Raw genomic sequence first — 13,657 nt, forward strand, 5'->3', positions numbered from 1 at the left:
TTAAAATTCAACCGTAGACCTTAAATCCAACCTAGACCTTAAACTCCTTATTAAAATGTAAATTGACTCAATTAAAAATTCAACCTAGACCTTAAATCCACTTGTTAACTACTTTTCTTTTCTTTTTTTAAGAAAAAAAAAAAAGAATATTCAAGCCATATACTATAATATTTGTTATGTAAGATAATGATAGCAAAGTTCATTAAAAAAGGAAAAAAAAAAATTAAGATTGCAAAGAGGAGTGAGGATGAACCACTTTTTGTATCCACAATAACAAACACCAACCACCTGAAGGTGTGCTTTGTATGAGTTGTGAGATTCAAATAGTAGCACCCCATTATTACTCGAGTGATGCCCATTGTATAACCCATTACCTTCACAGGAAGTAGGGTCAATAATCCACATAGAAAACCTTTTTTTTTTTTTTTTTTTCACACAAGCCCCCCCCCCCCCCCCCAAAAAAAAAAAAAAAAAAAAAAAAACACCTTTGAGGCCGCTACACACTTTTAAGCACAAAGTAATGTTAAAGCACAAACTTTTTTCACAACTGTTAATGTGACAAATTCTACTAATTCTCATTTGAGTTCACTACTAAGATCATCTTTTTTTTGGTTTACTAGGAGCATTCCCATTAGCTGTTCTATAAGAATGCCATTTTGACACCCTAAAAAACCTATCTTATTATTTTAGCACATCATTTTACAATATCTCCTACATCACATTTTTATTCTTAAATTGTATACATTAAAATAATATTTACAACACATTAAATAATATATTAACTCCTCAATTAAGTACACAACTAGTGGGCTACGGCCACCAACAACAACCACTGTCGCAACCATACCACCATCTACACAAACCCATTACGAAATCGACAGCCACCACCAGCATAAACCCATTACCAAACTTATGCTCGCAACAAACCCATAGCCACCAACGCCACAAACCCACAACCACCATTGGCATAGACCCAACACCACAAACTCATAGCCACCACTGCAGGAATCTCCCACCAAAAAAAAAAAAAAAAAATAGAGAGTGATTTGAAACCCCAACCCAACTGATCAATCAACGACCAAACTCAACCAACCACCCGCCTAAAACCCCAGCCTAACTGACCCAAAACTTCGACCCACAACCCACATAACGTTGTTGAACACCAATCCAAAATGCCAAATCCATAACCCACACAACCATTGCTGAATCCACCATCAAATCACACACAAAAAAAGAAAAGAAAAGAAACCACTGCGACAGAGATCGGCCTGGCTTGTTGTTCCAACCTGGGTTTTGACAGAGAGGGAGGCAGAGATGTTGAGTAGAGGGAGAGAGAGTGTAGAGAAATGGTTAGAGGCTTGGAGCAAGAATGAGAAAGATAGGGAAGAAAGAAAAAATAAGAAGAAAAGATAGTGGGCCCCACTTGAATAAAAAAATAATATAAGTTTTACCATTCGTGAATAGTGTGATCTCAAATTTGAGATTGCACTGTTCATCAATGCCAAATATTTTGGCATTTAAAACACCTGATGTGAGTAATTTTTTAGTGTTTGGTGTGTCAAATGCCAAATATATTTGGCATTTGACACACCTAATAAAAATGCTCTAATAATTTCCCGCTACATTAATCCTTTGTAAACCCTAAGAGCATTTTTCTATTCACTTTTTCAGTAATTCTGTCTGACTCATTGTCACCCTATCAAATCCAATTAACCCGCCAAATCCACCAAGATTCAAATCCGCACCATCTCTCTCATTTCCCAAATTCCCAATTATGCCACTAAAAAACCACTATAATCCCCATCCCTATCCTACCCCGTATATATACAAATATCACACGCACACACATTATTCATTCATTTCATAATTTGTTTTAACCACAATTTAATTTGACTTTGATTGGTTTAGAGAGAGAGAGAGAGAGAGAGAGAGATATGAACTGGAAAAATGAAAGAGCGAAAGAAATCACAGTGGAAGATGTTTTTAGTGACACCAAAGGCCATAGAGATGGCTTGCTCAAAGCTTTCATTGCTGGTTTGTATCTTTCTCTCTCTCTCTCTAACTTTTCTGTGTGTCTTTTCTGTTGAAATGTTGTTTTGAGCGTTATGGCATTGTCATTTTCACCTCTACAACAAGAATTTGGCGCTTCTTTGTTTCTTTCTTTAATAGGTTTTCTTTCGTAGCATACTCACTATTTAGCTTTGAATTGCGAATCAATTACTTCTCTCTCTAACTTTTCTGTGTTCATTGATTTTTTGCGCTTCTTTCATTTCTTAATTCGTTTTTTTTTTTTAATTTTATTTTATTGTTGTGAATTAGAATAGCTATTGAATGAATTTCATGAAAAAAAAAAAAAAAAACCACTATTTTTTGAGTTGGAGTAGTAAGCAAATATGCATGAAATTAAAATATATACATATATATATATATATTGAAAGAAATAACACAAAGTTTTATAAGTTAGGCAAAATAAAGTAATGTTATTTTATTTATTAGTTTTTTGTGAGAATGAATAAGAGATAGAATGTTGCGTCTTTAGTTTAGTTTGTGTTGTATATATAGGTATATATAAGATAGGTTGTAATATGTATGTTAAAAGGTGTTTATTCAAAGATCATAATCCTTCAAATTTGATATACCAAAATGTGTTTATTGAAATGTTACAACTATTCATATTGGATATACCAAAATGTGCCTATTGACCGAAAAAGTGCTTATTGAATGAAAAAGTGTTTATTGACCGAAAATGTACCTATTGAATGAAAATGTGTCTACCAAAAGGTGTCTATTGAAAGATTATAACCCTTCATATTAGATATACCAAAAAATGACCAATGGCAGAAAAAAGTGTCTATTGAATGAAAAGGTACATGTTGGCCGAAAAGATGCCTACTGAATGAAAAAGTGTATTAACCGAAAAGGTACCTGTTAATCGAAAATGTGCTTATTGAATGAAGACGTGTCTATTGACTGAAAATATGTCTATTGAATGAAAATGTGCTTGTTGACCGAAAAGCTGCCTATATATATATATATATATAATTGAAGGGAACTTATCATTTATCTAAACTCTAATTCATATGCAAAAATTATCTAATTTGTTGTAAATAAGAAAAAAAAAGGAATAGTATCTCAAATTAAAGTTATGTTTGGTGATCCATAATAGAATAAAATTCATCAATTATCATTTACATAATGAAATTCTTAGCAATTTTTAAGTAATTAAAAAAAAAAAAAAAAAAAAAAACTCCCATGTTAGATTACTATGGGTCCGTTTGGATAGCACTTATTTTTGCTGAAATTGAAAACTTGTGGCTGAAAACACTGTAGCAAATAATTAGAAAAACGCGGATTAAGTAACTAAACGCGGGTACTGTAGTGGAGGTGAAAGTACTGTAGCATATAAATACCAAATTTTATCTCTTTTTTTCCTTTCCTTCTCTATTCACTCCTCACTGTACCCTTGCTAGTGCCTATGCCAAGAGAGTTCCACGCCCACCAGAGTTCCACACCTACATCGGTCCGACGCTGGCGAAGAGCGCCGGTGAGAAATTCACGAGGAAGACAACCCCAGTCCGACGCCGGCATGTACTCTTCCTTCAGAACAGGGATATCACATCAGAACAGGGATCACACAACTCACAGCCTACACCCACCTGCCCCATTCCTTCTTCCCCACAATCCCAAAGAATTCTTAGGTATCAAGATCAAGCTAATCCAGAGGAACTTTATACTTTGTTAGCTGACATTTTTTTTTCTTTTGGTAACATCCAGACGAAATTTATGGGTCAGATTGGCCTAATCTGGGTTCTAATTCATAGATGTTACTATTAGATGAGTTTTTATTTTTTCGGTATGTGTTTATTCTTAATTTTGATTTTCTGTCTCTTTATTTTCGATGATTTTATAGATTTTGTTTTAATTTCTAATGGTATATGTTTGGATGCAAGCGATTTATGGTTGAAAGTTGAAACCTTTTGCCGTTGATGTATATAATTTGTTTTGCAAGAAAAGGGTTTGGGTTTTGGATCTTCATTTTTTATTTTAAAATTATTTGCTGTAAATTTGTTACAAACGTAGGAGAAGAGAAGGGAAGCCTTCTCTTTCAATTTTTTGGTTTTTGTTTTGTGGTTGAAAGCTGGGTTCATGAGACTACCTCTGTGAAAATGGAAATTATGGGATCTAGATCTGTTGTATGAATATGATTTGTAGGAAGTCAAGGGATTATTTCTTTTGGGTTATGGACAAGGTATAAATTTAGCCTCTCTGTTTCATTTTTTCTTTAATGCAAAGATTCTAATGTTTTCGTTAATATGGTGGCCTCTTTTGTTAATTCAGGTACTATGTGTTGACTGGTGGAAAGGTGACAGCGTAATTAGTGGTGTTGCTAACTCAAAGCTCTGCATTTCTTTTGGAATTTCTGTGCTGTGAGGTAAAAGTTGTTATTCATACCACGATAATTGAATTATGGACTTATAATTGTAAAAGGTAGCCTTTTCCAAGCCTGTGTAGTATGATATTGTCTGCTCTCTCCACTGTTCACACCTTCCTCTTCCAGTGTCAGTCTCATCTCCACTGCAGCGATAATCTGATGTGGTCCAGTCAGTGCAAAGTTTAGTACTTGCACTAAAAGGAAAAAAAAAAGTAGATAGGAATTTAATTAATCACCGAGAGTATGAATCACATGGATAAACCGGAGAACATAGGGTTGCCCAGGGTTAAAGAGGCAACGGTTTATATCTAAACGTTCATAATTTTTGAACTATTTGTTTTTGTTTGTTGCTTGAGTTGTTCTAGCTTGATTATATATATTGCTGAGAAGAAAAAAGAAATGTGCAAGATCTAAATTTTCATCAACTAATGATTACATGTGGCGGATCTTGGCTACGTTGTTTAGGATACATATATAGTCGACCCATAAATTTTTAGATGGCATGGTTGTTGTTGTTGTTTCCTGATGGTGGGTTATTAAAATCTGAAAAATATTTAGAATGATAATTGCACTAGTATCCACGAAATGGAAATGGAATTCATTGAGTATTTTGTTTGGTTCTAGTTATTATCCATAGGTAGGTGTTTTGGTAGAAACATCTTTGCTGAAATGATTACTTTCCTGCTGTGTCAAGGAATTGTTTATGCTGCATGCAAAAATGAGCCAATTGTATTAATTATTTTAATATGGTGCAGGAAATTGGTGATTTGTCTTATGGTTTTTCTGCTGCTTTTCTAATGTCATCCCTGCTCGTTTTAACTTTCTTGTGTAGTGGCTTTCATTGACATGAGTCGTCCACATGACTTACCCCATCCCTTCTTCCACCTATTCAGTGTGAATTTGCTCGATATATGCAATGCTTTTAGCTCTAAAATCTCAAAGTTGAACCAAGGCCATCTCTTGCTTCAGTGTGTGCTGCACAATTTGGATTCTAGCTCTTCAAAGCAGTTTATCAAGGCTCGATCTTCACTTGATGCATAGAGACAGCATATTAGTTCAAAGAACCCTAGAGTTGAAAACTGTTCCACCATTTTAAACTCAGCCAAATGGATGGTTTTAATGCGTGCTATGTATGGGGTTATGGTAGAGACGATATTTATCTGCAGTGTCTTTGCTTCAGCCTTCTATGGTTTTACAAGAAAGTTGTTTGATTTGAATGTTGATGACAAATATATGTGGGCTCAAGCTTTTACCGGTTTGCAAATTAGCATTAATAGCGATATTAAAAATTTATATTCAAGTGGAAGATTTACAATTTTGAAAGAGCTCGAAGCAGTTGATACAAGTGTAAAAAAATTGTATCACATGATCCAAGCTTTTAGTTGGACCCTATTGAAGTGGAAGCATTCCAAAATTCCGTTTCAGATTTGGCAAGGAGAGCAAAGGGACTTTCACAGGGACTAGATCTTCTTACAAAGGAAGTTGATGGCTTTTTTCATGTAGTTTTAACTGGGCATGGTGCTTTGCTGTGTAATGTTTAAGAGAGTGGTACTGTCTCTGACCCAAAGCTAGGTTGCAAAGTTGTAGAAAGAGTACAATCTTAATTATTGGGGGTAGCTAAAATTTGTTTGGGGTTTGATGTAGATTCTTTTGTCTTTGATATTATTCTGGCTAAATGGCACTTAAATAAAATCACATTTGTGAATTATGTCATTTATTTGGATTATTTTACAATCTATTTGAAGAAAAACTATTTGTTTTTGCCTTTATTATGCAAATTTATTTTCCAAGTCATTGGAAATCTATTTTGAGTGTTCAATAAATCTTTTAACACTAAAGTATCATATATTTTCTTCAGAGCAGTCTAGTATGAAAGTGATAATTGGCCTTAATTCTACTTGTGAAAATAAACACTCTATGGCAAGAACAAAACACTCTTGTGTGAATTTGGATGTGCTTATCAAGTGTCTTGAAAGTTTCTAAGATATAGATTTAACACTTGAACCTTATGCTTCACAACATAACAAATCCATGAGTTAATGTGAGATGTATCAAGTTTGTCACAACCCTCAGTTCTGCTTACCAACAATACAACAACAAATGCATTTACATTATTGAATAACAATTGAACCATCAGTTATGGTCCTCACAAAAATCAGTTATCGTCCGCACATATCGATGTTGTGATATCAATACGAACTTGTTTCATCTCAGGTTCGTCCAAGATTGAGATTGCTTCTGCCACGGCATCGTAATGACCTCTCTCACTATGTCCATATGTGTCCTCTGTAGATCTGGAACATTCAGCGTCATTGTTTATCTCATGTGCTCTAACAAAATTGTGAAGAGTCATTGTAGCAACAATGATTAAGTTTTGAGTGCCTAACTTAAGGGATGACATATTTCTCAAAATTTTCCATTTGTTCTTCCAAACTCCAAAAGTTCATTCTATGACTGAACAGAGTGATGAATGGAGATAATTAAATCTCTCCTCTAGATGATGCAGCACTTCAGAAGGTTGAAATTCTCCAATGTGGTACCTCTCCCCCTTATATGGTGCAAGGAACCCTTTCCTCATAGGGTATCCTGAATCAACCAAATAATACTTTCCTGCAAATGAACACGTTTATTACATTAGCATTTTCACTACATTAATAGATACTTTAATACTGTAATTAGACTGCAAATTTACAAATCAGCTGGAGCTTTTAGGAAGTTGTAACTCTCATTATTGAGGCAGCTAAAAAAAAAATCCTCGTGTCATGTGCTGACCCTTCCCATCCAACACATGCGAATGTGAATTTCATGTCAAAGTCACAAGCGCATGCAATTTGTTGTGGTGATCCCCTTCCTGCCATAGTACGGGAGCTGCTCAACATCTGGTATGACCACGGGGACGTGGACCCCACCAATTGCACCAATGCAACCCTAACCATTGTCACAAAAATACCATGTGAAATGAAATACGTGGTATGACCATAAAGATAATTTGAATAAAATCAAGTCAAGATACCAAATTCACAAAGTACCTTGAAATGTGGCCAATATCGATTTGAATGTTGAATATGTTCTGGCACATCCCGAAATGTACGATCAGCAGGCTTTATAATGTCCAGTGCCATAACGGTGGCTAACAATTTAACTACTGTGCCCACATGTTGACGCACTGTCTCACCCGATGGCTGAAATCTTTCCTGCACCATTCTGTTACCATGAGCATGACCAAGTACCATCAATGTCATTGCCAGAGACTTTTCCACGCAAACTCTTCTGGTACTGTTATGTCCATACTGGCGCAGTGTATTACACAATTGTCCAAACACATAGCTTGACATTTTAAAATTTCTTCGACATTTCTTCTCATTTCCAGTTAATATATATTTGTATATTCGTATGCAGTGATACTTTGGTTATATAGGTCTCCACGCACGCTAGACATGCACACCGGCCTAGATATGCTGCGAGTACAAGGTCATCTCTTAGGACGAAGTTTGTGTCCCTGCACAAGTTGTTAAATTTTATTGAACCTTTATTAGTAATAGGCTCAAACTATGGTCGTACCAATAAATTAACAATCCTAAGCATGTGCTTTCACGATTTCATCCAAGATTTCTCAAAATTGTAGATTCACATCTAGAGGGGAGAGTATAGAAACTCACTGGTGCTGGGAATCAAATGAGTCGTTTAGCAAATCCATCCTTTTGTATACCTTGACACTGCTTTACAGCTATTGAACAATGATCTAAAAGATATATTGAGCTTAAAATTCAGAGCCTCGAAATCTGTACACCAAAGATTAAAATAAAAAACAAAAAATAGAGAGAGATTACAGTTTTATGTAACAATTTCAAAGTAATGTCTTAGCTTAAATTCGATGACTAAAAAAGAGAGAAAAATTTATCAACATAAAGAAATAGGTGTTTATCCAATTTTCAACTAAGTTACACATCTTATTCAAATAGTAATTGCTATTATTTGCCATTAATCTCACTGGGTATTGAGTATTAATAGCCCCACTTCCTAAAACACTCCCTACAAAACTCTATCTCTTACTTCTACAAGACCAAGACCCATTAATAGGCAAAATTGTGTACAGCTTATCCATGAAACACTAAAGCAAGATGCACAATTCCATGAAACTTGTCATATCTGTAACGAAATTAATCTTTGATTGGCCATTTACAATATAACTTCATGCACAAAAAGACCATTATCACCAGCTAGTCAAATTAAGGCTGCTAATGATCTTTAGAAATTTCAAAACTTTGATGTTTGGAAGAAAAATGGTCAGGTATTACAGTATGTTACAAACTAAGTAGTAAGATGTGACAATCTATAATTAGATTTGCATCCTTTTTTCCCCCACACATATGAATCTTTTTGATTTTTAAGCACTTGTTTTGTGTAAGTTGGGTTAGTATTAGACTAATAGGCTTTTGTAGGTTTGTTTTCAGTTAGGAAAAGGGGTCATCTGTTAATCATATTAATATTTTAATATTAAAATAAAAATTTTAAATTAACAGTAGTTGTGTTCTTTTAACGTCTTTTTGTATGTCACACTAACCTTTTTCTCAACACCCTCTTTCATCACTGTGATTCATCATCATTCATGTTTTTGCACAAGTGGTTAAATTGATATTTATCTTTATTGAAGCTATCATGGGTAATATTCACAATTCTTACTTGGAGAGATGATTTTTTTTTCCTTTTTCTTATTTGGAGTGAAGAATTAATGCAAATAGTACAAAGCTAACACAAATCTTCCCTTTATTTTTTTCCCTATTTCAGGTGGGAACACACTCAAATCTGGCTCAAAAAACTCATAAATTATGCACCTAAAAAATGGCAGGTATGATGTCATTCCCAAAGTCATAATCTTAACATCAGAGAAGCAATGTGCATGTTGTTCTAGGCTGTGAGTGCAGTACTATTAGTCCTACCATCAAAAGTCGATCAACTAACCTAAAACTACAAAGAAGAAAATTATCCTAACTACTTTTCTTAAAAGGCCCATATTCTAATTCAGTTAGTTCTACCATACAACCATTAACTACTAATAGCGAAGCAATACAACAAGTTTTGACACTACCAATCTTGGACTCAGATGAACAACTCACAGAACCAACTTAATGCTGCCCTTCCACACGATCATGAATATGCGACTATTAGCAGATATCCAGATGAATCTAAGAGTGAGTTCAATTAAGGGTAAACTAGGCAAATGAAAAATCTAAGTGTTAAATTTCAACTACTTTGTCACTTTGAATTTATGATATTCTTTATATAGACTCTGAGATAACTAACACCATGTAGGAAGTCATAAATTACTCTAGGTCTCACTGGGTGAACCACTGCTAAACCACATTCAGAATATGAGAACGACTTCATGATACCAAAATCTTGTTCAGTGCAAAAGGTAGCTGTCTAAGAATAAAAAGTTCTGCAGCAGGTGCATGGAAGGTAGCTGTCTAAGAATAAAATATAAGTGTCTAAGGTAGCTGTCTAACTTACTGGCTGATAAAAACATGTAAACACAATTAAAAACAAGAAAAATATGATTTATGCCTTAGCAGGTGCATCAGTTGCCAGTTCTGCAGCAGGTGCATCAGCTGCCACACTGGTGCAGCCCAGGCTGTAACACAGTGCAGCAGACAGTGCACCAAGGCAGCACCAGCATGTAGCAACTGCATCAGCTACTACACTGATGCAGCTTAAGCTGCAACTTAGTGCAGCAGATAGTGCACCAGGGCAGCATCAATGTGTGCCAAATCAAGCAAGACATTTTGATGATGTTACAGCAGGTACCAAAGCAACAAGTATGAAGATTGAAGAGTTGAGTGATTGTTTAGCAACTGAATCTAGTTTTGCACAGTTGAAGAGAATCAAGAATTGTACAGACACAGTTAAACAACTGAAATAAGCTAATCTTTAAAAAAGCAATATATAAACAAATAAACAACCAAAAAAAAAAAATGCCAAACTAAGTCATTAACAACGACACCTTCACATGTGAAATTATCTGCAAGATTACCATTAAGCAGTGCTAAACAGGTACAAGCAATGAGTCAGAACCCTGTTCGTTTTCCCTTGAAAATTTTTTAATGCAGCAACCAATGCATTAAGAGCAAGAAAAGTTGACTTCTTGAATATTAGCTGTAAAAATAATTGAGTAAGAATAGTGTTGTGTGTTCAATGTCAGTGAATAATCTTTATAAACAAGTTAACCACAAATTTCTTGTCTATCTCCTAAACAAAAAATGTGCAGCAAGACATACTTGTTGCATCAACATCCTTAAAGACCTAGACTCAACCATGTTGGTGGCATTTTTGCGTCCATGATCTTCTTCACCACGTCAGAACTATGACCCATGCTACTGTCCAGCAATCCAATAAATGTCACACAAGTACATGCAATTCAGAAATTATACACTAGAGATTTATTTAACATGCTACTTTGTTCTGGTTTTGGAAATGCATTGTGACAAATTCTCATGATTAAATTCCAAATTCTTACAAATATAACATGGTCAGCTCATCTTTTCTGATTTTTTTTTTTTTTTTGGGGCTAATAAGTGAAGCCAGTGGCTTTCATCACATTTTTTATTACTTACCTTGTTTTCCTACATCTTCCTTACTTCAAAACCATAGCAGCACAATATTCAAAAATGAAATCATCAATAATTAGCCTCTTATATCAATCTTACATGACTAATAATGTCAGACCACATGTGAGTGGGTTAAGATAGCATTAAAAGGGCACAAATCAATGTGAGGAATGTAAGACATGCAAGCTATGAGCCCACCACCCTAGATGTAAATGTGGAACAAACTCTAATATTTTCAATTATGAAGAAGAACCAAATCATAAGGTCAAATAGAATAATACTTGGTTGTATCAGTGTCCTCAACAAGGAGTTGTACAGCACGTTTAACCAGTTGCTTTTTGACTCCTGCAAGATTCAAATAATGTTACCATGAATCCAATAATTTGATAAAAATCCAGTTAACATAGCCAATTGACTATATAAAAATCAAATGTAGGAAATGCTAGATTATAAAGGCAAAATGACACCAACGGTAGAAAACACCATTGGCCACAAAGCAAGGAAAAAACAACCATCATCAAATTTTACCACAAATAACAGTGCATAACCATCAAAAATACAAAAAAGGTCAGATAAAAGAAGCATTGGACAAACATATATAAATATAGCTCAAACACATAGGAGTGATGAGCATTGTCTTACATACACACCCATAACAAGCATTAGTTTCTACCAATAAAAAAAGAAAAGAAAAATAATAGTGCAACAGGTACAACACTGACAGTTCGATTACTAAACCAAGCCTACACAACCCTATCGAGACAATCTATTGTTCCTTCACTACGTCATTGATATTCAGGGTGCCTTTGGTACTCTTTTTCTAGCCACTTCAATTGGATGTCCTTGTTTTCGGAAATTGCTTGAAACATGTGCCTAGCCTGCTCTTTTTCCATGAAATAGATGGTGCTGAACATATGAAAGTAATGACCCGAGTACACCCTAGGAAGACTCAACACCGTGTCCAGAATTGCTTTAACCTAAGCAGTTGCTGTGGGAGCAGATGGTGTACGGGCACTTAGACTAGATCTTTCAACAAGAACATTTGAGATGCTCTTCAAAGAGTCTGACATCTCTTGCGTAGCCGAACGCTTTTTTTTTGGTTTCTTGGAAATTGGCTTGAAATGGTGGACACTAGTTGCCAAGCCTTTCCTCTTATTCACTGCTGGTCCTGCCCTCGACGATGATGGACCTTCACCCTCCATTACGTCAACATTCATAACGGGTTCACATTGGGGGTCAACAAATTCTATGCTATCAGCGGAGTCCCCAGACCCTTCGTTGGTTTCCGTTGGTATTGGACCACTTGTGCATAGTGCATTTCTCCCCATTGCAACCATGCCTCCAAACATGATATTCAATAGGTCACGATTCGGCAAACCATACATTTTAAAGGTTTTTGCATCGGGACATGCCTACATGTGGACAACTAGTAGTTAGAACAAAAGAAAATAGTTTTAGACAGTAAAGTTTTTCACAATTATATATGTATTGATCAGAACTAACCGCAATTTTTCGGTTCCACCACTCATCAGGTGCGTCAAACATCCTAGTTCTAGCATCATAACCTAACCCAGTCTCATTGTCCATACACTTGTTATAAGTCTTCCACCTTTTTCTCAGATTATCCCATTTGTTTTTAATCTACACCCAAGTCGCCACTTTTCCCATCTCACCCAACTGCCGAATCACTTCATTCACCCCAATTTTGGACAAAAATCTGGTGGCCTTCCTCTGGCCGTCCATGACTTGCACAACACAGAACCGACAAAACGCTTCTAGTTCCTTAGGGTCTTTCCAGTCAGCTCTTTCATCTTTACCACCACCGTCCATCGATTTCTTCTGCTTTACCATTTTTCCTACAACTTCCTATACTCATATTGAGGCATTTCAACAAACAGTTCGGGTGCATATCAATAATCAGTTAGGCATGCCCACATGACAAATGCAAAGTAGACTCACATATATCCAAATACAACAGAGAACCAATGGCATTACACGAAGGATCAAGAAACCCACATACTACACTCATGGAAAACACAACAGAGAACCACAAACAAACATTGTTGAACACAAAAAAACCACACGCAAACGTTGAATACAAAAAACCATAGATTGATGAAGCCTCATGGAAAAGCACAGATGAGAGAGCATGAAAGATAAAATCACTTACATGTGAATGCAGACACCCACAGTGGTGGCAACAATGTCCCAAGTGAAGAGAAGCTTGTGAGCTTGAGCGTTTGTTGAACAGAGGGGATCTTTTCTGTAAATTCCGCGTAATGGGTTTGTGTTCATCAACTGCTTTGCTCTATTTTGATAACTTCGTGGTTGGTGGGTAGGTGTAAGACATTGAAGATGATTCTGACACAACATTGAAAGGGATTGAAGGCATTCTGCCACGGTAGTTGGAAAGAAAAATCAGAAAGCTTGAGGAGATTGGAATTAGCCGTTGAGAGGCAACGCACCGTTTTGATTAGAGATGATTCTCAGCTTCTATGATGAACAGTACGCGCAAGGGTTCCCAAATCAGCTAAATCCATGAACAGTACGCGCAAGAAGAGGCTTATGGAGATATTTGTATCGACTCTTGCAACACGCGTAGAAAACTTAATGAAACGGT

General features: G+C 35.7%; 1 protein-coding gene and 1 pseudogene across 1 annotated transcript; one reads left to right on the forward strand and one right to left on the reverse strand.

Annotated features, from left to right (window-relative positions):
• LOC111998030 (protein BPS1, chloroplastic-like) overlaps positions 1-6,128 on the forward strand; it is a 13,716-nt pseudogene extending 7,588 nt beyond the window's left edge.
• A 5,886-nt stretch (positions 6,129-12,014) lies between these two features.
• On the reverse strand, positions 12,015-12,888 carry LOC111998020 (uncharacterized). The gene is made up of 3 exons (XM_024030142.2): positions 12,711-12,888; positions 12,541-12,602; positions 12,015-12,449 (listed from the first exon to the last, which is right to left on the reverse strand). The coding sequence occupies exons 1-3, from the start codon at positions 12,886-12,888 to the stop codon at positions 12,015-12,017; spliced, it is 675 nt and encodes a 224-aa protein (XP_023885910.2).
• Positions 12,889-13,657: the final 769 nt, after the last annotated feature.

This window comes from Quercus suber, unplaced genomic scaffold, assembly GCF_002906115.3.
Source record: "Quercus suber isolate HL8 unplaced genomic scaffold, Cork oak 2.0 scaffold_6, whole genome shotgun sequence".
NCBI lineage: Eukaryota > Viridiplantae > Streptophyta > Magnoliopsida > Fagales > Fagaceae > Quercus > Quercus suber.

What these genes read in the sequence shown, in the direction of transcription:
- LOC111998020 (XM_024030142.2), bottom strand. Translation starts at nt 12,888, where the DNA reads ATGGTAAAGCAGAAGAAATCGATGGACGGTGGTGGTAAAGATGAAAGA. An exon ending in TGAAGTGATTCGGCAGTTGG is followed by an intron (nt 12,603 to 12,710) that starts GTGAGATGGGAA and finishes AGACTGGGTTAG; the next exon opens with GTTATGATGCTAGAACTAGG. An exon ending in GGTGGAACCGAAAAATTGCG is followed by an intron (nt 12,450 to 12,540) that starts GTTAGTTCTGAT and finishes GTCCACATGTAG; the next exon opens with GCATGTCCCGATGCAAAAAC.